This window comes from Tamandua tetradactyla, chromosome 4 (genome assembly GCF_023851605.1).
Source record: "Tamandua tetradactyla isolate mTamTet1 chromosome 4, mTamTet1.pri, whole genome shotgun sequence".
In the NCBI taxonomy this organism is placed as follows: domain Eukaryota; kingdom Metazoa; phylum Chordata; class Mammalia; order Pilosa; family Myrmecophagidae; genus Tamandua; species Tamandua tetradactyla.
In genome coordinates, this window is record NC_135330.1 from 64,145,849 (window position 1) to 64,171,893 (window position 26,045).

At 40.7% G+C, this 26,045-nt stretch overlaps 1 protein-coding gene across 12 annotated transcripts in view; it reads left to right on the forward strand.

Moving 5' to 3' along the window:
- Positions 1-26,045, forward strand: part of SRGAP2 (SLIT-ROBO Rho GTPase activating protein 2) — a 262,852-nt gene that overhangs the window by 212,341 nt on the left and 24,466 nt on the right. For all 12 annotated transcript variants that reach the window (XM_077157593.1, XM_077157591.1, XM_077157595.1 and 9 more), the window contains 6 exons: positions 8,141-8,225; positions 10,835-10,862; positions 12,574-12,598; positions 18,349-18,409; positions 24,523-24,600; positions 25,491-25,625. In XM_077157593.1, coding sequence (XP_077013708.1) covers positions 8,141-8,225; positions 10,835-10,862; positions 12,574-12,598; positions 18,349-18,409; positions 24,523-24,600; positions 25,491-25,625 — 412 coding nt within the window. The remainder of the gene's footprint in view (positions 1-8,140; positions 8,226-10,834; positions 10,863-12,573; positions 12,599-18,348; positions 18,410-24,522; positions 24,601-25,490; positions 25,626-26,045) is intronic.

The window sequence follows — 26,045 nt, forward strand, 5'->3', positions numbered from 1 at the left end:
CTTCATCTCTGGGTTTTTAGAAACTACATCCAAATATTCTGGCTAACACCTGTCTTATTTTTAGAGTCTGTACTCCTTTCTAGGTGATATCATGACATTGTTTTATAACTTTCAATGTTGGGAAATTATTTAAAAAATTCAAAGGGACAGGTAAGGTGCAGAATTGTTTTGTTAATTATGTATCTCCCAATCTTCCTTAGACAGATGAACCCATTTTTAAAGTAGTGTTAATAGTCCTTTGGGAGGTTGTTGGCTGGTCTTTGGTGCTGCTTTTTAATAATTAAGTTATTTTGAGCTTGCCAAGTAGGATTTATTGCCTGGACTAAGATTTATTTCAATCTTCTGATGACCAAGAAAGGAAAAATTAAGTTTGCAGATGTGAGATGAAATATAGCCAGTGAATATGGATACTGATTCTGAATGAAAGAAATTAAGTTGTTTTTCAGTTAGAAAAGACTGCATGTAGTAAATTGAATTTTTTCCCCAACTAGAACAATTTGTTTAATTCTTCTTTGAACACTACCCTTTCTCCATTAAGAGTGCTAAAGATTTCCTAACTTTTTAAAAAAGAAATCTGTTTCTTAATTAGTTAAACTCAGAATTCTTCAAATTTTTTTGCTTTTATCCTGGAGATGACTGTTCCAAGAGAGTAATTTAAAGTATTATTCTTTGAAAATAACTATTTTTTATTTACATAAAGTAATACATGCTGATTATATGAAATTTAGAAGCAAAAAGAAAATAATATAATCACCCATAATACTATCTCCTGAGACAATGGTGTTATAACATATATTCCCTTCTAGTCTTTTACTGTACAAGCAAACACATTTGTAAGTATATATTTACAACTTTATTGCAAGAAATGGAATGCTGTTTTATAATCAGCTATTTTCAGTTAACAACAAATGATGCATTTTTCTGTCCTTTAATTATAACATTCTTTAAACATATTTATGAGTAAGATACTAAAATCTACAGAAAAATAATGGAATAGCATCTTGGCTCATTCACTGACTTTTGTAAAATATTTAGCACACTGCCTGGTTTGTAGTAAATGCTCAATAAATATTGAAGATGTATTACAAACATAATCATTATGAATTTTTCATTAATCGTTAAATTATTCATGAATCATTTATTGAGAATATATGTGCCAGGCACGATGCTATATGCTGGCACTGCCAAGTGTTAAATGAAGAGGGGCAGGATGGGATTGGGGCTATAAATGGGAATACTTCCATTTTTACGTCATGTATTTCTAGATAGTTACCATGGATCTATTTTTTTGTTATCGAGAAAAGTAAATGTAAAATTGTAAAAATGCATAGTTGCACATGTAGAATAATGGAGTTGGAAAAACCACGCACGTATTATTTATTGTGCTTGATCTGGAAGGGTGGGTGCATCAAGGAGGGGAATGGCATTCCTTGAGAAAGGAGCAGCATGGCATGCCATGCCCCAACCGACAGTATTCCTGTCAACCCTAAAGAATAGCCAGGGCTCTGTCTGAAACTATAGAAGTTTCACTCACTACGTTTATTCTTCAGAAACCTAAAAACTGCGGATGCTTCCTAGCCAGATAAGCCCCGAGAGTCACCAGTCTCTCCAAGAGCATCAACCAGTTGTATCCCCCAACCCCATAATGTCAACACCCCTTTCAACATGAAGAAGTTAGATGGTCATGGCCCAAATATCTCTAAACACTGGGAGAAGGATCACAGGAGAAGGAGGAGTTTTAACAAAGAAGATAGGATATAACAAATGAGTATGACTGCAGAATCATTATATTAATTTTTCTTTTAGTCTCCACTGTCTTAGACCAGCTGGAAGGAAATACCTGAAATTGTGGCACTGTAACCCATTCTATACTTGGAAAGTTTTTCTAAAAGTACTTGTTAAAATGTACCTTGAAATTTAATGCTTTTTTTAATATATGTTATATTTCATGATAAGTGTTTTTTTAAAAAAAAGGCATGCAAAAACCTGGGTTAGACAGTGGGAGAATTTCTTGACTATTATGAAGTCTGCAAGCTTGAATGCTGCAAGCTTCATTATCTGAGGAGATTGTTGAACCCTTTATAGAGTCTTTTAATAATAGAATTATTTGCCTGGTCTGTCTGGGCTGCTTAGATATAGCACTACTTAAATGACCCAAACTTATTACATTGCAGAAGATTTCCATTTTTTAGGTGAAGTAAGAAATTTTGGACCTAAAAATCTTTATTTAAGATGGTCTTGGTTAGAATTACTTTTTGGCTTTAAACGATGCTATTGCATTTGTATTCAAGGTTGACCTTTAGTAAAAGCAGGAATGATCATATTCAAACTGGTGACCTCTCAAATCCTGCCCACCCTTTCACCTTCTGTCTGAATGCTCTGATGTTTTCTAACCCATTTCCTGTCTTTTGTGGCAGTGGAGCTACTTATCAAAATTGTGTGCAAATTTCCTTAGCTAAGAGGAACATTTTTTGCCTGGGCTTGTCTAGTAACAGATTTACAAGAGAGTTTATCATTTTCATGACTGGTACTTGGAATGCGTCAGTTAATTTATTTCATGCTGAAAGGGCTTTTTGGGGTTAGTGAAATGGACATTCAAGAAAGGGGGGTGCCAGCATGAAACAGTGGTTGCTTGTGCTTGCCAAATCATAGCGCCAACACAACTGCAGGTGTGCTTTCTCCAGTCTGTTGCCTCCACAAATGTTGTCCTTGTGTTTCTCTGTGCCCTTCACAAGCTCAGGGTGGTGTATCCTAGGAGAGGCCTGTCTTTTGGAAAGATGGGAAGAGATTCCTTGTAGCTTTGACCCTTGGTTGGTGTGCTAGTGATGAGAGCTATTAGGAAGGTCCCCTGACTACTCAGGGCTGTTAGCAGGTTGAGCTGCCCAGATGACATCCATTGGAAGTCTGAAGCATGGCCCATAAAGGTCATTTGTTTGCAGGAGTCTCGGGGAAGTAATCATGGAATTTTAAAGCTTGAGGCAGTTTTTAAAATCAGTTAACCAAAACTTCTCATTCAAAAAAATTTTTAAAAAAGAAAGAAAGAAGAAGAAAGAAAGAAATCCTGAGAATGTGGCCTGCCCAAGGCCCTCATCCAGAGCTGAAGCCAGAACTCTAGCTGCCTGGTTTTTTGGCCACAAGCTTTTCCTGTATACCCTGCTGAAGAAGTTGAGGTGAGAGGAAAAGCTCAGAAACAGGTCAGCAACTTTATCCTCTGATTTGTCCTAAGTAAAATGTTTCCTGAGCTTCTTGGCTTGTATCTCTCTTCTTCTATAACACATAATGCAACAGTTTCTGCTTTTTTCCCATTGTCTTTTTTACTGTGATTAAAAATAGGTTTAAAGAAAGATGCAGGATGCACGGTAGTTCAGTAGTTAGAATGCCTACCTTCCATTTGGGAGACCCGGGCTTAATTCCCGGCCCATGCACACACACACACACACACAAAAGATGCAAAAATTTCAAAAGAATGTACAAGAAAAAGTATAGCTTTTTCCCATCCCAGACCCTCACTTCCCGTCCCACCTCTACCGGTGATCAAAGCTGGTTTCTTCTGTGTTCTTCCAAAGATATTCTGTGCATAAGCAACCACTTACCTATGAATGAACACAAGTGAAAGTATCCCGTGTGTGCTATTCTTCACCTGGCTTTTTTTTCACTTAATTTATTTTAGATATTATTTTCCTATCAGTCCAAAACTGCTTCCTTTTTTAATGGCTGCACGGAACTCAAGTGTATGGAAGAATCGTCACTTTTTAAACCAGTTCTCTGTTCATGGGCACTAATTTTCACTGTTTAGCCAAGAATTGTCAAAAGCTTCTAGGCTGACATTTCTCTTAACTATGTCCTAAATAATTCTTCTGAAGTTCTTGTATGAGAGATAGAGTAGGGAAGGGGTTATGGATTAAGACTGATAAAATAGATGCATCTAGACCACCTGAATTCTTAGAGACAGGCTTGGGTAAGGAAATAGGCCAGGAAATGGTGCCTTTTTCTGGGCAGTGGGCAGTACTCTAGATCAGTAGATTTGGAACCTGTGGTATTCATTTTGGTATTCCCCTGCTCCTTGCACTGTGAAGAACTCAGTTAATGTGTGTTCAGCACGTACAAATTAGTAAATGTCCCTACCCCAGTCAATGAAACTGGGGAGGTAAAGTTCCCAGTTAAGGACAGCTGTTTCTTGTTTTAAAAATTGATGGGGACAAAGGGAAATGTCACTGTGCCCGGATAGTAGGGAAGCAAACGTATTAGCAAGATCCGTAAACCCCTGTGCATGAAACTAGCTCCATGTAGCTTACTCCTCCGACCCTCCGCCTGCCCTTTGCTGCTTGGATACTTGAGGCTTTGGGTTCACACAGGTTAAATCCAAGGCATAAGAGAGGTCCCATGAGTTTATATCCTCGTGGTATGAAAGTGTTTAAAGGAAAAAGTTAAAAATTGAATTTGAAAAACTGTCTCAGGCCTCTTTGTATTTTTAAAGGGCCAGATGCCTTTGGCTTTCAGTTTGCTTTCTTACATATTAGCACGAAGCAAAGAAGTTTATGGAAGGAATATTTTTAGGTTTACTGAGCAGGTGATTCAGGTATAGGGAACATTTTTTGAGTGTGCTACATACATACCAGGCCCTATGTGAATCACAGTGGTCCCCACTTTTTAGATAGGGAAACGAAGCTTCAGGGAAATTAGGTGTCTTGCCCAGGATTAGATGAGTTAGTGAGTAGTAGAACTGGAATATTCCAGTATAGATCTTTTCATTTTACTGCAAGTAAAATATCTGTGAGGGAAAAAGACTCAGAAAGAAAAATTATTATATTAACAAGAATAAAACTCATTGCTGATAATAGCCAACTAGAAATTAAGAAATCAGTTAAAGAGCTTATTACTAATAGTTACTAAGAACTTAAATTTTTACATTGGCAAAAAATAAAACAGCCACCCCACGGACCTTATTCTCTTCCTATGTTTTGAAGAAATTCTTGTTTTTTATAATATTGAGTGAAAATATAGGGTTGAGGTACTTCTCAGACTGTGTTTTACCAATTTGATTTTATTTTGGTGTTCTATGAGTTACCTAAAATAAAACACTGCGCTCTCTTTTTCTCCTCCATTGAGAAAATCTCCAGGTAATCACTTAACTTTTGGCTGTTTTGGTGAGGGAAATGGGAGTGGAATGAAAGGAAATTAATTACCTATTACTGGAAAATGCTGTGTATAAGGAAAGTGACCTTTATTACCTGAGGAGGGGATTTTGAGACTCTGGTCTCCAGAAATCACTGAAAATCCACCTATTCCTCCCTTACCCTCAGCTGTCTGGGGCTCCTTTCTCAGTATGTCTGTCCAGCAGCTAAGGAAGCCTTCTAACTAACTCTGCCAGTGAAGGCAAAATTATTTCTCCCCAGCTTATCCTACATACAGATGAGTGCTGACTTCACAGGTAGTATAGGGAAGTGATGAATAACATGCCTGTAAATTTTGCAAGGGCCAAGACGGGATTCCTTTACCTTCCAATACTCAGCTTACCTCTATGGAAAACACCCAGCCCTTGCTTCCATCCCAGCGTCAAGAATGTAGGTCATTCCTTGACATATATTTGATGCTTCAGGATTTAATGGAATGTAAAAAGGTAATCTATCATACCACTTTATCAGATTGTTATTTATCTTAATGGTTCACCAAGTGGCAGCAGACTTAACTAGCCAAGTGTGAGCACGAACAAAAGAAAAGAGTTCCGGAATCACAAGCAGAAACAAGAGTAGTGAAAGAAGGAATTTGCATCCACCTCCCTTGAGAAATTTGGCTGTTATTTGAGCATTCAGATTTTGTTTTGAAGGTTATAGCTTTTTGCTGAATATTTCCTCATTAAGACGTCCTTAGGGTCTCCCAGGAAAACCTCCCAAAGAGAGGCCTTTGAGGGTTGAGTTGTCAGCGATAAATGTTTCATGAAGATTTTGCCCCTCTGGACCCTAAAATACTGTGTTCCAGGCCTCACAAATAGGTGTTGTTTGGGAATTATGATATCACGCAAGGGAGGGGGAGACTGAGAGCTGGTGAGCTGGCATGGCAGCTGGAACTGCAAATATTCTCATACCAAACACCAAGGAGCAGGGGGCCAAATCATGAGTAAGACAGCAGAAATAATTTGGTAGGTTTGTTTTATGCTTAGTATAGAGGAGAGGGGCACACTCAGAGGCTGCTAAAGAAGGTTCTCTCCAGAGGTGAGTGAGACTGCTCATTAATTTACTCGTTCTTCATACATTTGAGTGTCTACTATCTGCTAGGCACAGTACTAAGCATAAGAGATAGAAAGAATAATAAATGACATGGCCACTGGCCATAGGGAGGAGGCAGTCTGGAGAGAAAGATGTATGAGTCATAAGCTCTCAGTGACAGTGCTGCCTGATAAATGCTGTCAGAATATCTGGGTGAACAAGGGAGGGTAAGGGACTGCATCCCAAAGAAAGGATTTTTTCCTTTGCTTTCAAACTAGTGTGTGTACGTGTTAATGCAAACTCTCGGTAGAATGTTCAAACGGTACAGAAAAGTATAGAGTAATAGTAACTCACATTTTTTCACCTTTTCTTTCTATCAGTCCTCATTCTACGTAGTAATAGCCATGAAATCAAAGTTTTGGTGTATAATTATACTTTTGGCTCAATACACAATAAAAGGAAGACAGAACTATTGCAATTTAAAATACTCTATCCATTTACCACCTAAACTATATCATGTATCACCAGAGATTCATTTTGCTGGTAACCCCTGTCATTTTGCTTCTAAGTTTAGAAATGAGTAGATGATCCCTGATCTGTCAGATGAACCATTGTAGCAGGAGACAGCCAAAGCAAACTAAGATCCTCACGAACAGCTGTTGGATAGAGTAGGAAATATATCGGGTTGAAAGTCTAAAGGCCTGGGGTCCAGACCTGACACTACCACTTACTAGCTTGCAACTATCAGCGATTCATTTGACCCCTTTGAAGTCAGCTTCTCATATGTAATAAGAAAATAATAACTTCTCATTGTGCTCACAGAGTCAAGTGAGTACATGCTTTAAAAATGATAAGTTACTATATATTCATAAAGAATTAATAACCAGATGTTTTATTCTATTTCTCTCCTTCTCTTCTCTGCTCTCCTGTTCTGAACCATAACCGACCAAGCATTTTGTCATAATGGTTAAGGGCATGTGCTATGTTGTCAAACTATGTATGTTTGGATATCTACCACTCAATAACTGTTCGATCTTGAGCAGTTTATTTAATCTAAGCCTCAGTGTCCTCATCCATAAAATGGGGCACTATCTACCACTCAATAACTGTTCGATCTTGAGCAGTTTATTTAATCTAAGCCTCAGTGTCCTCATCCATAAAATGGGGATCCTGCTAGAATGAATTTATAGGGTTGTTTTGAAGATTTGATGAGTTGTCTGGGGAAGTACCTTCTCTCACTGGACAGACAAGGCTGAGAGAGATCAAATAGACATATGACACAGCATTCGTATTTTGACTGTTGGAGCCTATGTCACTCCATTTCCATAGCTTCATCTTGTGTCTGGAATTGCAAGTTAAGTGTGTATGCAAGGGGAAAGGGTCTCAGTCCCTCCCTTTGCATGCTCAGAAACCCCAGGTTTTCTACAAAGATTCAGTGCAGAATAGAGGAGGAGGCTGATTAGGACACAGCTCAGACAAAGATGTCCCACAAGCTGGCCTTGCAGTGAGGGCAGGGCTGAGCCTGCCACTGGCATTGCTCCTGGTGTGATGGAATGCAAGCTGGGAGGGGCCAGGGCTTGTCTCGATGTTAGCAGAGGTGACAAGCAGCAGATGTGACCTCACACCAAGAAGACTATAGAGCTCAGTGAGTCCCTCACCTTTCCTAAAAGAGATGGATGAGGAGCTCTAGGAGACAGTTTTTTTATACCAGGCAATATGGAGCTCACAGGAAAACAGCAGCATTCCAATCCACCGTAAAAACCAGCAGTGGGCCATATGCTCAGGGCCTTAAAGAAATAAAAAATGGACCTGGTAGAAATAGGGCCAGCAACGAAATGCCCTCTTCAAAAAGGAAGTGTACAGTTGAGCAACTATGATTTTTTTCTTTTTTCTTCAGGAATCTGATTGCTTTTTCTCCTCCTCATCCCTTACAGAAAATGAAGGAGTACCTGGAGGGCAGGAACCTCATCACCAAGTTACAAGCCAAGCATGACCTGCTCCAGAAAACCCTGGGAGAAAGTGAGTGTGGGAACTCTGCTGCAGGTTTAGCAGTGAGGAAAAGGCTGAGCCCCTGAGCTTTATTGCCAAACATATGCCTCCATCCTATGCCAAGTGAACCAGTCTTGTTGTGTGAATACATTTCTTTTCCGAGCCTGTTTGATGTAGGAGCACACGCCTCAAATGACTGCTTGAGTAATGGGAAAAGACCAATGCTTAATGAAGCACTAATGTGCATCATATATTTGTTTAAATGGAGCATGCCTGCTCTCCACCCAGTCGCCCTCCTTCGTCTCCACTGCCACAACTGGGGTTAAGGGGCCAATGGGTTATTTACTCTTCTGAAATTTTGTTAAAACTCCCAGATCCTCTGTGGCAGGATTGAGGCTGGAGCAGGAAGATAGGGAACTGTGAGAGGGGATAGCCAGCTGCTCGGAGGAGAGGTGAGGATTCTTCAAAACAGGAATAATGAATAGACTACTGCTTCTGTAGCTTCTAGGTAGAACAGAGGTTACTTTCTGCTTTGAAGTGTCTTGATGCTGTTTAAGTGGCAGTGGTCTCTGCTTCGGCCATGCTGCTGAATGAACTAGCTTATCCTACAGGATGATTTTAACCAGATCCTGCAAAGTAGCAAAGCAGAGCATTGAACTAGCACTCTGGACTGTCTCTTCTCACCTGTCAGACAGAAGGCAAAGGTTAAAAGAGAAGCCTCCCTGGGGTTTTTGGCACCCTGCCCAGGTCTCCTGTCTAGTTCTCAGCAACCTATGATTAATGAGATTCCCAAGTGATGGATGCCTCTGAATGCCTGCCCAACCTCCTCCCTGTCCCTCTAATCTTCTGACTTAGAGATGGGAAGAGGACCTACAGGGAATATGTGGTAACTTTGGTGAAAGGCAAGCCTGTACTGACACAGAAATCTAAGTTTTTAAAATAAATTCTCAAGCACGCTTCAGACAAATGGCAGAGGCGTAGGAAAGTATGTAATACTCACCAGCTCATTGGCCTCAGGAATTGGAGCCCCATTTTTCACACTACAACTTCGTACCCACCTTTATTGCCCTGTCCTTTACCTGCCTGCCCTGGACAATTCCTCCAGATAATTCATTTTCCTCTGATGACTTTGATCATGTGATTTTTAAGACACTTTGCTTTATGTGAAGAAAGCCTGTTAGGTAGCTTTTGTTTTCTTTCTTCCCCATCACCCAACTGACTTAGGCTGAACAGGTTTGGGCATTGAGATCCAGCTTTGCTTGTAGGAAAATCTTTATTCTTGGGCTATCAGATTGCTCCATGGAGAATTAGAGGACAGAAAGCCCAGACTATTTGAAGCAAGTTATAACCATAATTTCTTTTTGTCAAGAATATCTAAGCGTAGCCCATAAGTGGACTGGGAGCAGGGCCTTGGGGCGTTTGTGTGTGTGAGTTAGAATGTGTGTGTGCTCACACATAAATGCACCAAATGTGCTACTCCAGGGGGTGAAGGTTGGTGACCATTGACTAACTGCAAATTGCCCTAATCTAAAGATGACATGTTCTGGCAATAAGAAAAAAATTAGCTGATCGTCCTATGGGCAAGTCCTCATGTTCCTGTCTTCTGTATGTATTTGTCATCGTAATACAAGAGTCCCTTGTTCTTGCCACAGAGGGATAATTGATGTGTATGAATATTTCAGAATGGAAATGGGACAGATGTTGAAAATAATGGCTCAGAATAATATTTTTGCAGATGAGAGCTAGGCCTTTGGTAATGAGTGGCTCTTGGGGGTGGGTGAAAGTATTATTCAAGATGAGCTGAACTGTAATAAAAAATTAACAACCTTTAAAGGAAAGGAACAGCCCTATCATCCCCGCAGCCACCCCTGCTCCTCCAAGTTGCCTTTCTGGGAGCTTGGATAAGGAGTGTCAGGGCTGATCTCTCAGCCTTGGATCTAATACAAATGAAGGTTGCAATGTATGATATAGCCCCTGTACTCACACACACATACATATATATTTTCAAACAGAAGAATACTTCTTAAGAACTTTAATGTTTTCTATTTCATTTTTTAACATTAGTTATGACCCTTTCAATGTAATGTAAGGACCCATTTTGGGGTTGAGAACCATGGGTAGATAATACTATCGGCATTTAATCTCTCTTGCCATCCCAGCCCAGCCAAACAGGGTAATTTAGTATGAATCTAAAACTAGAACATTCATATCCAGCAGCTCCTGGTTTTGTGCATGCATGTGTGTTTGTGTGTTCATACGCTTAGGAGCAAGCAAACTCGTCCCCACCTCCACGCCACACACACCTTCATCATAACAATACATATGAAAAGCTGAATTTCTTTTCCAGGGAGGTTTCTAATAATTTGTTCTGTAATGCACGATGTGTTTTTTTTGTTGTTGTTCCCTCCCTCCCTTCACCAGCCCTGGTTTCCCACTGGGAAGCGGAGTTGGCAAGCCTAAGGTTTGAGGATACCAACAAACTCAGGCTAGGAATCAGCATGAGAATCAGCCCTTTTTTTGTCTAGAAAGTCCATCACAGTTGTGGCTTCCTCAGAAGGCATGATAACTCCTGGGATCGGGTCTTCTTTATTCGCCCCTTCTGCTTTAACATGTGTTTTTTTGCCTTGTCCTTCCAACAGGTCAGCGGACAGATTGCAATCTGGCCAGGTAGGTGTGGCCTGGGGCAGCCCTGGGAAGGGATGAGGAGAGGCCCATGGGGTGGAGCAATCCCAGCCTGGGAAAGAGCCAAGGAGTTGCCTTGCTTTGAATTACTTTGAAAGGGAGTGGCCTGGGGTGCGGTTGATTTCTTCCCTCTGCCTTGCTGACCCCATCTGGTCTCAAAAGGAAATAGGGTTTATTGTGATTTAGGGAAAGAGCTGAACTGAGGGAATTACCATTTATTGAAATATTCCCAGAGATTCCCTGAAGCCACTATGTTGCAAGGGAAATAAACGACTGACTCTGGAGGATTTTGGTAGCCTAACCTTAGCCACTAGACTTCAAAATGTGGGCTTTGGGGAGTCTGACCCAGAGAAGGAAGATCAGGAGATAGCATCTGATCTGAGATTTTTTATACACAGGAAAGATGGCAGGCCCTAATTAGTGACTGTTGTTGGATAATGATATATTACATTGTGTTGGCTTCCCAAACAGCATTGGTAGAAATCCTTGCCTGTTGAACAAGTATGCAATCCTCCCAAGTCTTCCCTTCCCTCCCTACCCCTCCCTCCCCTGCCCCGGCCAAATATTTTCTTTCCCAGTCACCATGCTGCTATGAGAAAGCTCACAGGCTGGCAGAGAGCAAGGCATTCATGCAGCCAATCGTTCTCAGATGCCTACAAATTTAACTGGGGAAAGAGCTTTAATGGGCCAAACTCCTTAGGGACCCTGGGTTAGCCCATTATATCAACCACTTATATCTGCCAACACACAATAATCATGAGGCCATTTACAATTATAGCCTCATTATTTAGAAATAGCTTCATTTGGCTTTCATCGTTTTTGTCATTGTGGATTACAATAAAAATTCCATTAATATGCCAGTCTTGATAACTGGAGGGAAGGATAATAGAATTTTGTGGAATAGATCTTATTGGTGATAGAGTCTTAGTATAAGTTCACCTAAGGTCTTATATCTACAGGAGACCCTATGGGAATTATTAAAGCCGAGTTGAGTTCCTGTTGCTGTGTTATTTCACGATGACCTTGGGCCACACTCTTCCCTTCTCTGAACCCAGGTTCCTGTTCTGTAAGATTGGAGCATTACATTAGATCTGAGGAGCCCTAGATTCCAAAGAGGTTCCTCAGTGGCCTGGTGGAGGGGGCAAAGCAGCTGGGCCCTGATCTCTGCTTTCACTCAAAGCAGGCAGTGCTGATCTCATTTTTCCGCATGTTGTGCCTCCGAGTGAGGTTCCTTTTGAGAAAAGGCTTCGGAGGCTAAGCATAGGCTTGGAAAACATTGATTTGGAGAATTGCCAGTGTTCCTTTTGCCCAGGAACTATTCACAAGTTTGGATACTCTCAATTTTGGAAAAGTTACTTCCTATCTTTTCCTGATGAGTTTCCAAAAGAAAGAAATGGCTTTCTTTGGCGTTCACTAATGTCTCCTTACAAACAGAAAGATCTCATTATCTCATCCAAATATATTTTGCTGCAAATTGAATTTCTTCCTATTCTAACTGTAAATGATGGTAGACGTTAAAAATGGGGACCTCTAAGCTTATGTGAGGAAAGGAACTTATATATTGGGCTTTTTTGATAAGTAAGTAAGCTTCACTATTTCTGGGTTTTATGAGTGCGTATATGTCTTATTCTGTCCTTTTCTCTTTTCCTCCCTGTTTCTGAATTGGTCCTCTCTGATTCGGCGGTGTCAACCACAGACGTAGTTCAACTGTGAGAAAACAGGTAAGGGCCCAACAAGAGCCAAGCTTGTCTGGGCTTGGGAATCAGTTACATCCTGTAGGCTTTTATGGCATTCCACTGTGGGCAGGACAGGTACGTAGATTAAAATGTGTGCATTTAGAGTGTATACTTTACTCATGGTATATTTAATATTATGGCAATATTATCACTGATTAAGCTTATTTAGCTGGAATGATCATGGTCTCATTCCTTTTTTTCTCTAGTCATTTACCCTTTCACATACCAGAGATTTGGTTTACTGTGGTCAGTTGTGTCAAACTGCCCATGGCGTCACCTCTCCAGAAGACCTCAGATCAGGTTTCAGACTTCCTACCTATGTACCATATGTCAGTCCCCATAGCAGCTAATCATCTGGACCTAGCAGTCTTGTTTTAAGTTTGCAGATTTTTATTTACTTCTGAATCTATTAGCCTAGAAGTATTCCTAAGTCATGCTAAATATGCAAAGAGAAGTGATGGGCAAGAGATGTTAAACTCTGCAATTTTGTGCATGATCTTCAGTATTGTATTAAAATCTGTACTGGGAAGTCGTTCTTATTACTCACATTAAGGGGGATCTTAGAAAGCAATGGCTTGGATAATTCACATCAGTGGATAATCTAAATAGCACTTGTGTTAAAAAAATTTTAACTGAAAGATTTTTTTGCAGCAGTTAATTTGATTTCCTAATTATACTTTATGGCAAATGCTGAACTGATTTTGTGTCCCCTAAACTCATAGCAGCTAAGCAGCAGGCTGCAGGGAGAGGATGGAGAGGAAGCTCAGATGTATTTTTGTATATACTAGGGGAAAGCTAATCCAAGCTTTAAAATATCATTTTGGGTAATTTACAGTAGCTCTAGCCACTGTAGAGAGAATGGAATGTTGAGGGCACATGATTTCTGCGCTATTGGCAACTCTAACAGTCTTTTCAGCTGATCTAACTGCTCAGGTTGGGTGGGCAGTCCCCCTGGGGAACTGGGATGACAGCTTTGCTGTCACTATTTTTTTTCCCTCTCTACCTGGATCTCCTTTTAGTAAGAATACCATCAGATGCAGCTACACATTTTTTTTAATACTTTTTCTTTCTTTTTTAATGCAATTTTATTGAGATATATTATTTATTATTTTTTCACATACCATATAATCGTCTGAAGTGTACAATCAGTGGTTCATAGAGAGCTGCGCATTCATCATCACAGTTGGTTTTTGAGCATTTTTATTACTCCAAAAAAAGTAAAAATAAAAGTAAAAAAGAACACCCAAAACATCCCATTCCCCCCCACTCCCCCTGTTATTCATTTATTTTTTGTCTTTAGCCTCTTCCTCATCAGTCCATACACTGGATAAAGGGAGAATTATACATTTTTCAGTCATAAAAATTTCATTGCACCTGTCTTTCCTCTTGTTCCTCTACTTCTTTCTTCTTCCCATTTCTCCCATAATTTCATTTAAAACTAGAAAGGAGCGTAATACCTTCCATGGATAATTTATTGTATTTACAATTAATGAAATAGGGGGAGTATCTTGAAAAAGCAGCAAGGCTTTTTTCCCTTTTCCACTAAGAAAAGAATTAAATTGGAAATTCATTCCTCTCAAGTCCTGGATTCAAAGTGGGCTTCCTGCTTATTGATGGAGTGAAGGCTTTGCAGCCTCTTCTTTGGCTGCAGAAATGTAGGAGACCACACTTTGAAGGTGGGAGCCAGTCAGCTTGGGCTGGCAGGTGGCATGCTACCCTGATTGGGCACGCCGTCAGAGGGGATTGGCCTCCGTCTGGTTTGTGGCCCGCTGCACCTAAGCAGCTACAGGGCAAAACATATTTGCATAGTGCTAGATTTGCATAAGAGTACCAGGATACACAAAAAACCCTGATCAAATAAAGATCTTGTTTTCATTTTGCCGCCCCAATCTGTCTCCAGCAGCTCAAATCTAATGGTGGATCAGCAGAGAGTTTTTCTAAGGTAGTCAGGAGGATACAAAAGTAAGTCATTTGAATGATGAGTAATTTTGAGTAAATAACCAGGAAGTAAATGTTTATTTATGGCAACTCAGGCAAACAAGAGAAAGAATCCTGTAGCTTTTATTTTTAAGGGTTCATAATGGGTTCCAGGCATTTTTTGATCCTAAGAAAGGAGCTCTAGATTCTAGAGGGATTTTTCAAGAGTGGCCTTGTAGAGGCATTCAAACCACCTCAGACCTTTCTTTAGAAAAGCGATGCCTCAGTTGCTACTTCTGGGTAGTCTCGGCTCCCTTCAAGTTCCAACATTTTCTCTCTCCTGACCATTATTCCCGTATCACCTTTGCTGGCCCTTCCTTCTCAATTCTCTAAGTGTAGACATTTCCTCCAGGGCTTGACGCTCTCTTGACTTCTTTCCATATTTTTGCCTATAGTAGTCCTTAGATGAATCTTTCTCTCCTTTCCCAAGCATCCTTTCGCTCTATAATGCTGTCATTCTGAGACCTTGGATCTAATTTCCAGCTGATCGGATGCTTATGCGTGAAAGTTGAAACACCCTCTACCTTCAGCATCAATCTCTTCCTCTTCCCTACCACTTTTTAACTTCCTTAGCACCTCTACTAACCTCTCTATTTCTGTTCCCAGGGCCTCGCTCCAATGTTCGCAGTCCCTGAGGCCCCAAATCCCTGATGCATTTTTCACCCACATCTAATCACATGTTGAGACTTGTATTTTTTTCCCTCCGTGGTGAAAACAGCTCTAACATATGTGATAGTGATCAGTACTTGACAAAAACCCTAATCCTGTCACCCAGGAGAAATTATGCCGAACAGTTGCACTGGTAGGTAGTATCTGGCTGCCTTCCCAATTGTTTTCTCCTGCAAATCACTGGACCCCCTCCCTGCTTTACTATTTTTTCCAAAATGTAACTGCTCCCCTTCTCCCTCCACATTTGATTTGAAGCCCCCTCAATCTGATTGGATAGGAATTTGGCCTAATTGTTCTAAAAAAAACTTTTCCAACCCTGAGATTATTTGACCAAAAATATTGCGGAGGAAAAAAGAAGGAATTAAACTGGCATGGAATCTAGCATTGGGAGAGGGAAAGGGAGAGACAGTCACTGTGGCTAGAAGCAGTAGGAACCGCTGTCAGCTGAATGCAAAGTCTGCGGTGAAGTGCAGATCTTTGAGGTGCCAGAGGAGCACACGGGCACGTCCTGGATGATGAATCCATTCAGAGCTCAGAAACATCACAAGAAAAGGAGGATAACAGGAGGAGCCAAAGCCTTGGTGTCTGTGTCCAAGACCACAGGACTTGGAAAATAATCTTCCACAGTAGGACAGGTTGTCTCAGACCAACCTGCCTACCACAGGTTATCCTTCTGGGACCTTCTGACATGCAGGTGGTAACCGTGAGCACAGGGTAATATCTTTGATGACCTGTTTCTTGTGGCTCTTACATACTTCCCCTTAAGTACCATTAATATTTCTTTTCCTATAAGTCCAGGTAGAATTTTAAAGTCTCATATAACTTGTTGAAGCCAGTTTAACTTCTGCATTTATCAGCCTACCTCCCTCTAGGTCTTTTTATATTAATTTGGGGACAGCAAAACTTTACAAATCCTCAGATGGATGCCCTCACACTTACTGCTACAATATATAAGTGAAAATATAATGAGAATATAAACATAAAGACTTCCAAAAAAACAGGGCTTTGGAGTTTTCTTATAATGGAATCCAGTTTCTTTGTCAGAATATATAAGTGAGAACAAAGATTCTTCCTCTAAAATCACCCTAGACTGACTGACTGACTGAGAAGTCAGAGTGAATCTAAGTAGAGGGCAGCCAGAGCTGGAAGACTATAGGAAGCAAATGGGTCTGGGGGTCACACAGATGGGCATTTGGGTCACTGAGGCCTTCTTGACTCCAGCTCCACATTGGCTCATGCAGTCCTCCCTTTGGCAGCGTCCCTGTTTGCCAACAAACTTGAGAGCTGCAGGCCAAGCCAGCTTTTCCCTCAGCCTGACTTCTTCATGAGACCCAGCTGCTTCCCTAATAGTGGCCAGATCCTATGGCTACAGTTGAAAATTCAGAGCTGGGAAAGAATAGGCAGACTTGTGAAACAGAAGAATCCGTAAGACACATCCTACTCAAGAGGCTAGTCTCTGTTCCTAACATCCAAAACCCTTTCCAGTTAGGTTTAGTGCTGCTCTGCCTGATTTCTTTCTTCCCCAAGAATGAATTATTGTGAATTTAGCTGCACTATTAAACTCTACTCGTTTTTAATAATATTTGGTACACATACCTGGCGTTATTTGTCAAACTCCTAGGATGCAGTATGGGTAGTGGGAAAGTGTTCAGGCTTAAAAGAAGACTGACTGCCTGGGTTTGAACCCTGGCTCTGCTGCTTACCTGCTGTGTGATCATGAGCAGCTCCTTAACCTCAAAGCCTTCATTTCCTTATTTGTAAAATAAGGGTATAATGATACATCCCCTATAGGGTTGTTATCAAGACCAATCCATCTAGAGCACTTACATGGCCCAACACTTTTATAAATTGCTCTGAAAACGTTCGGCACTAATTTTCACGTGCTAATAGGAAATATTACTCTCCTCACCACAGTTCCCTTCCCAGTTGATAGATAGTAAATTGAAGTCCAAAGAAGTTAAATGACTCGAGCAGGATCATATAACAAAATGGCAGAGCAAAGTATAACATCTGGGAGGCATACTTCTTTGCTTTGTACCAAGGAGTCTCCTCTCTTTACCAGGGTTGTTTTTTTTCTTCTTCTTTTCTATCTTTTATGCCAAGAAAACTCTCTTTCTGAAGTTCCCATTGGTTCATTCTGCTGCCTTCAACTGATATTAATTGAGCACCTGTTATGTAAGGGGCATGGCCAGCACTAGACACTCAAGAATTGACACAAGGTCTACCCTTGACGAGCTTAGGCTGTAGTGGTGACAGACAGAAATACTCAAGCTCCCACACAACCTCACAATAAGGACTGTGAAGCAAAGTACAAGGTGCTGAGAGCCTGTAGAAAGGAACCTGATCTCATTTGGGGAGGCCTGGAAACATATCCCTGGTGAAGTAATATTTGCACTAAGACCCAAGGAATGGGATGGGAGAAGAGGGAATCTTGGGTGAGAGAGTATTTCAGAATCAGGACCAGCTCATGCAAAGCCCTGAGGAAAAAGAAAACTGAGGTGGAGAAAGCTAGTGTACCCAATTAAAAAGAGACTGAGGGGGAGTGGAACGAAAAGGAACTGGAGGCAAAGGCAGGATCCAGGACATGCTAGACTGAAGAGAGTAATGAGAAGACACGAAGATTTTAACCTAGACAATAAGTGAGATTTACATTTTAGAAGATCACCTAACCACTGTGTGAAGAAAGAGAGACCTGGATTGAAAGACAACAAGGTGGGAATGACAAAATACTGACTTGAGGTCTTGATGGCTTGGACTGGGTGGTAGTGATAGAGAAGGAGAGAAGTGAATGGATTTAAGAGAAAATTGACAATGCATTGATTGTTTGGATGGCTGGTGGTGGGGAGTTGGTTTGGGATAAAAGATGATCAGTTTGGTTAGGGACATGCTGAGTTTATGGCATTTGTGTGGTATTCCAGGTAGGTGGCCGTGTCTGTGCTTTGGAGCTTGTTGGAAAAATCAGGTCCTTCTTTATGGACCAGACTCTGATCGAGCTGAGACAAGTTCCACACAGTTGACCCATTTACTTTGATTCTGGGTTGTCCCCATTTGAAGATATGCTAATGTTGTGTTTTTCTTTGTCTTTTCAGGATTCCAGCCAGGCCATTCCTCTGGTGGTAGAAAGCTGTATCCGGTTTATCAGCAGACATGGTAAGCAAGATTGCAGACATGACCATATTTGTGCAAAGATTAGGAAGGACTTCCAGGAATTCTTTGTAGGGTAAGAATAGACATTGACTTCCCATCCTGACATTTTCAGAAAATGAGCCAGATCTTATTTGTTCATATAATATTTGCCACCTAAGAATGGTCTCATATAGATACTAAGTCAAGGATATCATATGGTTTGACCTGAAATGCCTCAGCCACTTACCATACTCCCTTTTCTAGCATAAGAGTAAGCTTTAAATTATAGCTGTTAGGTGGTATTATATGTCACTGGTAGTTTGACCATTGCTAGCCATCTTTGCACATGTAGGTAGTTATCTCCCATTGCACAGCCTTGACTATTATGTAGCATTGACTTTCTGCATCAGGCTGGGTTGGAAACAATTCCTTTTCTAATGCTGTACTGATTTGTTATAATATTCAGGTTTTATTCTGGTTTGGTCTCAGTGGATAGAGCTTCCATTAAGATTTAGTCAGCAACTGGTCATAAAGTTGTACCCAACACTTGCAAGTATGAAAGGCTGGCTCTTCTCATGCCTGAGCAAGTCACAGTATCTTCTGCTTCAATGGAGTTGAAATGCCAGAAAATTATTTTTTTTTTCATTTGTTAAGAGTGTTTGGAAAGCACAGATACCTGAGATAGAGCCATGGAGATTTCTAGGAATTGGGCATCAGAAGTTATTTTAGATGCTGACCTGTCTCATAATAGGAAAAGAGAAAGAATGTAAATGATTGCTGCTCTGAATTCAGAGGCAGCCATGCTGTCTCCCTCCCTCTGCCTTTCCCTCTCTATCAACTGGAGCATTGTTTGGTTTCATTTTTGGAATAGTAATTATTTTAGTATTCTTATGACTTATCCCATTCTAATCAGCTAAAATTTTAAAATCTAATCTCTACTCACTTGATAACATTGCTTATCACTTTGGAATAGTAACAAATATTTATCAAGCGCTGATCAATGCTGGACATCAGATATTGCCAAATAAGAAAACAGAAAAGGAGTAATACACTGTCCCTATCTTTCAGTGGTTTTATGTGCAGATGGTATATAAGTATGTGAAGTGGTTTTTATGTTGCAGATGGGATAAACATGTTAAGAGTTACATAAAAAGAGATAAACTGTAATAATTCAGAATAGCACCATTAAAAATTTCACAAGATTGTAATGATCAATGGTCAAAGAGTTGGCCAAGATAAGTCCAACTGGAATTCAGGGGAATAAGAATTATTTGTGCCTAAAGGGCAATAGGAAGAAGAGAGTCTGAAATCCTACTTGTTCATCCATGCATTTCATTCATTCATTTTTTCATTCATTCAACAAATGTATACTGATTTCTATTGTGTTCCAAGAAAAAGTTCCTGCCTCTCTGGACCTTAAATCTTACTGAAGGGACAGATAGACAATCAGTTGATTAGTCAGTAAACAAATTAAAATGCAATGTGTTGTTGAGTGTCATAAAGAAAAGTAGAGCAAAGTGAGGGAATGGAAAGGGGACTGTTTTAAAAAGGTTGTTCAGGGAAAAGGCTTCTCCTAAGAAGGTGACACTTGAGCAGAGTCCTTAAGGAAATAAGGGGGAGGCCATGTGGATATCTGCAGACAAGTGTTTCTGGGAGAGTGAGCATCAAATGCAGAGACCTCGAAATAGGGAGTGTGTTTGGCATTTGCGAGGAACAGTGCTCGGGAAGGCCAATGTGCCTGGAGCAGAGTGAGTGAAGAGGAGAGTGACAGGAGACATAGCCAGAGACTAGACTCTGTAAGGCCTATTGGCTAGAGTAGGTGCTTGGAATTTATTCTGAGTGAGATGGGAAGCCATGGGAAAATTTTGAACAGGAGCTATCTTTTTAAAGGAATCGGTGGCTGCTGTATGGAGTTAAGATCATAAAGAGGAAGCAGGAGGCTACAGAGTGGTTGAGGCTATGTGCAGTGGTTGATGAAGCAGGAGGCTACTGCGGTGGCTTGGACCAGAGTGTTAGCCATGGAGGAGGGAAAAGTGGACAGGTTCCAGATACTGTGGTTTGAATCTACCTGCTCCTGCCCCTGTATAGGCACAGTATAGGAGGAAACAAACATTTAGCATACAATAGATGCTGAAAACACATTCCGTTCAGTTAAATTGAAATTTTTTTCCCACATAGAGGTTTAAGGTACTCATAAATTTCTTTTAAATTATGGATAAAATGTTTGTGCATGTGCATCCAATGCAGATAGGGGCTGTAATTTTATAAGTCTCAAAAGGGCCTTTGGCCTGCCAAGTGCTGAGAGTTTTCATGTCCTTACTATTTTCATAACTCCTATGAGGTAGAGACTGTGGTTCCCATATATGGATCATATGGATGAGAAAGCTGAGGTTCATCTATAAATCATGGATCACGGTGATCCAGGAAGACTTAAAGGAACACAAGGGTGTTAGGGAGCAACCAAGACCAAATCATGATGAACATTTTCATAAAGAAGGGAGCAAAGTAATGTGAGCAAGAGGTGACTGTTGAAGGAATCAAGAATTCTCAAGGGGATTGATGCAAAAGTTCTAAGAAATGATCATGGTGATGATATTGTGAGTTTTTTATTATGTACCAAGAATGGAATGATCACGTGGTAAGAATGTTTGTGTTTGTATGTTGTTATGTTTTAAAAAATTAAAAAAAAAAATTCTGTAGGGCAACAATTCTTGGCAACAGCTGGATTCTGTGCAAAATGGAAGGGTTTGTGCTATTTCCAAAATAATTTATCCAAGTCTGATCAGTTTTATACTTCTAGTTTGTAAGCTGCCAGAATGTGTTATACCAGAAATGAAATGGCTTTTTAAAAGGGAAATTTATTAAGTTGCAAGTTTACAGTTCTAAGGCTGTGAAAATGTCCAAAAATAAGGCACCAATAAGAAGTTACCTTCACTCAAGAAAGGCTGGTGTGAAGTTCAGGGTTTCTCTCTCAGTTGAGAGGTCACATGGCAAAGTCTGCTAGCTTTCTCTCTCTCCCAGTTTCTTGTTTCATGAAGCTCCCCGGGGGTGTTTTCCTTCTTCATCTCCAAAAGAGACTCCTTCAGAGTCTGTCTGGACTCTGTTGGTTCTGGTGGCTCTGAAGCTCTGATTCCCTCTTAAAGGGCTCCAGTAAGCAACCCCACCTTGAATGGGTGGAGACACACCTCCATGGAAACCATCTTAGCAAAAGTTACCACCCATAGTGTGTACCTTCCTGGCAACGTGGGACAGAGATCTTGGAATGAGCGGAAACTTAGCATCAAGGGATTGAGAAAAACCCTAGAATGAGCTGAGACTTAGCATCAAGGGATTGAGAAAACCTTTTCGACCAAAAGAGGGAAGAGGGAAGTGAGACAAAGTGTCAATGACTGAGAGATTCCAAACAGAGTCGAGAGGTTATCCTGGAGGTTATTCTTATGCATCAAGTAGATATCATCTTGTTATTCAAGATGTAATGGAGAGGCTGGAGGAAATTGCCTGAAAATGTAGAGCTTTGTTCCAGTAGCCATGTTTCTTGAAGATGACTGAATAATGATACAGCTGTCACAATGTCACTGTGATTGTGAAAACCTTGTGTCTGATGCTCCTTTTATCTACCTTGTCAACAGACGAGTAGAACATATGGAATAAAAATAAATAATAGGGGGAAGAAATGTTAAAATAAATTTAGTTTGAAATGCTAGTAGTGATCAATGAAGGCAAGGGGTAAGGGGTATGATAGGTATAATCTTTTTTTCTTTCCTGTGTTCACTTCATTTCTTTTTCTATTGTCTTTTTGTTTCTTTTTCTGAATTAATGCAAATGTTCTAAGAAATGATGAATATGCAACTAGGTGATGATATTGTGAATTACTGATTATGTATGTTTTATTTTGTTTCTTATTTTTTTAATTAATAAATAAATTTTTTTTAAAAAGTTACCACCCATAATTGGGTGGGTGACATTTCCAATGAAACAAGCAGAAAGGTCCCACCCAGCAATATTGAGTGAGGATTAAAGGACATGGCTTTTCTGAGGTACATATTAACCTTCAAACCGGCATTCCATAGATGTGTGAAATTGGTCAGGTGATGACTTACCTGCTTTATAATAAAAAGCCAACTGGTGTTCTCTTTTTTTTTTTTTTTTTTTAACTTTTTGCTTCTTGGAAACCTAAGTTTCTTTTATCAATTAATAATTTTCCTGCCTTCAGAATCATCATATTAGGTACTCCAAAGATTCTTTGTGTTGAGCAATAACAAAACAGAGTGGTCTTTCTAAGGCAAAGTTTCTCAGGGAGAAGCAGAAACCAGACTATAAGCAGTGTGGTGTTTCAGGCCTGCTGCCTGATTTGCAAGAAACTCCCCTTTGATTTCGTCTTGTCCTGGACCTATGGGCCAGGGGTACCAAAAAGTACAGAGATGCCCCTCTCAAGAAGTTGTACAATGGCTTAAACTAAAATACCCTGAGTATCCTGGTCGCTGAGATCAAGTGTCTTTATAATAGACTGTGTTTTTGACAAGTCAGTGGAGAGTATATGGCTGTTTTTGTTAGAACATTTGCTGTTTGCATTGTGTGTTTGAACAAATATCTGGTGTCCCATTGTTACATCCCACTGGTAACTAATATGGTACTATTACGTGGGTACTAATGGGGTTTTAAAATTGCCTCTCATTCTGTGAGGAATATTCCGTGAGATTCCCATAGAGGAGCAGACAACTGAAGTCCTATTGCAAGGCAGGTAATTGCATTCCCTCTGCTTACTACTTAATGTTGTTTCAATTGGATTCAGGATTTCAGTCCTGGCTGTGTTTACCTCCAAAGTAATAGCTGATAGAATCTAGCTGTCCCCCATCAAGATGGTAGCCTGAAACAGTAGACAAAGTGCAGCATTATATTTTATTTTCCTAAAATAAATGTATTTTAGATTTCTCTGACATGTCAAAATTTTTTAACAATTGTACCATAACAGAGGAATTTTGGCAAAATGCCCGAGACTGAGACACAAGACTCCTGAGAATTCTTGGGCAGTCCTGATGTGATTAGAAATGCTAGTTCAGTCCAACTCCCCAGACCCAGAACTAATGAATGGATTTCTTACTGGGTTTTACAGTTATATGTATGGTTGTATCTGTAAGCCGTACCTATGCTCAGAGTAAGAAATGTAATTCCTGCCCTCTCTGCACTTTAACTCTAAGAAACCCTACAAGCCTGACTTGGGCAGTCTGGCATTGAGAAATGAGTATAGAATGACATTGGAGGCTTGAGTTTGAGTCCTGGCTCTAGTTCTTTATTACTTGTATAACTTAAGGCCGTCGTAACTCCTCAGTCCGCTCATCTAAGACAACAGAGTTGATGTTAACTCCTACCTTACATGGCTGTTGTGAAAACCAGATGGTTTATTGATGTGAAAGCACTTGTTGGAAGCAAAGCACTATACAAGTATTATTTTTTAGGATTATTTCTACTCTACCAAAACCCAAGACAATGTTTTGGGGCATGTTTTCAGGATACAATTCATGCTTGTTTGTCTTTAGCATAAAGTACAGTCAGGGACCAATGACTAACACAGTGTCTGGCAATAATGTCTGTTGACTGATAACTTATATTTTCATGCCCTCTCTTTTTTTCATAAATATTGAAAGCATTGTCGTCTAAAGCAGACAGACCAACTAAAGTAATAATTACAAAGCAGCCATCTCTCAGACCTTATGATACTCCTTCAGTGCTATCCAGTGGCTCTCCTGCCATTCGCATGTTTCCCAGTCCTGACTCTGGGTGATGAGAGAGCACCCGAAGTCACTTTCCCCGCTTTGCAGGTGGGACTGCAGAGGCAGAAGCAGAGAAAGGCTTGCCTTCTCGTCTTCCTTGGAGTCGAAGTGAAGCCCGGTGCAGACATCCCTACCTAGCCTTCGGTCTCTAAGTCGGGGCTTTCTTCAGGCTAACGCTTTATACTCACTTCAGGGCTTTGCAACATCCTCGCACACATGTTCTCCTTTGGCCTGAAGAAGAAAGTCTAGATTTCCTGAGTGCTTAAGTACACCATGGCTGGGGGAGAGACTTGCCACTAAGCTTGGAGCTGTGTTCGTGAATTTGCTTTTTCTTCTCCTTGATTACATTTCCCTGTGTGTTTCTAGGATTACAGCATGAAGGAATTTTCCGGGTGTCCGGATCCCAGGTGGAAGTGAATGATATTAAAAACGCCTTTGAGAGAGGTGAGGAAATAGTCTTGAAGCGAAAAGCAAATGTTTGCCAACCCCCTGGGGGTATTGGCTCCACTATTTCTCCCCAGGAAGGTACCCAGAGGTTAGGAAGCCCACCTGCCCCCCTCTTCACCTGGGGTACCTCCTCTCTTACATAAGCAGGGAGAAACCCATGTTTCTCCCTCCTTCCTTCACCCTGCCTCTCTCCTGTAGGTGATCCACTATAACCCAAGAAGTTAACTGTGATATATGGGCAGTTTATGGCTTCAACCAGAACCCTAGATGGCAGTTAATATCAAAGCTAATGCCCCTGTTTATTGTGGCCCATTTATTATCTTGTGGGCTATTAAGGGAATGGGCAAGCTTTGGCAATTTCCATCACTGTAATGGATATATACAGTTTCAATTTGAGGTTGGTCCTATCATTAAATCTAATTATATCTGATATGAAATTTTCCATAGGGAGCTCCAGCACAGTTGTTCTCCTGTAAGTAGGTGTCCTTTGTTGAGGGCCAGAAGGTATGAAAGCTAGTTAGAGGAGCTGATCTCCCTGGCCTCATTTCTCCCCCAGGAGTTCAGTCCCAGCCTGGTTTCTTGATTCCTGTGAGAGAGGCAGTTGCTGTGTCCTATCTGCAGTCCACAGAGACTGCCCTGAGCTAGTTGTGGCACAAGAGTTTATACTTTTCTGCCCCTCCTCAGGCCTGGCCTCTGAGCCTGAGCAGTCTTTTGTTTAATCACTTCCCTGGCCAGATACCACTCATAGCCACCCTGCCAGGCTGAGGGAGAGCCAGTGAACTGGGACTGGAATAGAGATAGGTCACCCCTTCTTTACCACCACTACCTTGTCCTGTGTGTTTTGCCTCTCTCACTCTGCTTTCCTTTTTGCGGGGATTTATCTTTAGGTGAAGACCCCCTAGCTGGGGACCAGAATGACCATGACATGGACTCCATAGCTGGTGTCCTGAAGCTTTACTTCAGGGGGCTGGAACATCCCCTCTTCCCCAAGGACATCTTCCATGACCTGATCGCCTGTGTCAGTAAGTACCATCCTGGCCTCAGGCTCCTGGGCAAGGTACTAGAAGTTTCTACCCAAACTTACTAGCAACAGATAAATTTCCATGGGGTCTTTATTTTTTTCATAAGCTTTTCCATACATTTTCTTTTTTCCCTTTCTCCTTATCCCCCAGCGAAGTTTTTCCTCATTGTCTCAATTTCAGCCCGGGTGGGAGAAGAGGAACGACTTTTCATTAAGAATCTAGGACCACATATCATGACTCCTAGCTTTCGTCTTTCTTATTGGCCTCAGTCTTAAATTTTTCTGCTTCTTTGGGCTATTTTCCTTCAGTAAATTATCTTTATGCTCATATGTAAGACACAGTCCTTTTAAGTTATTTGAAGTTTATACATTCGTGCTGTCTTTTCATGATACAAGGGGAGAAAGCACAGGTGTTACAGAT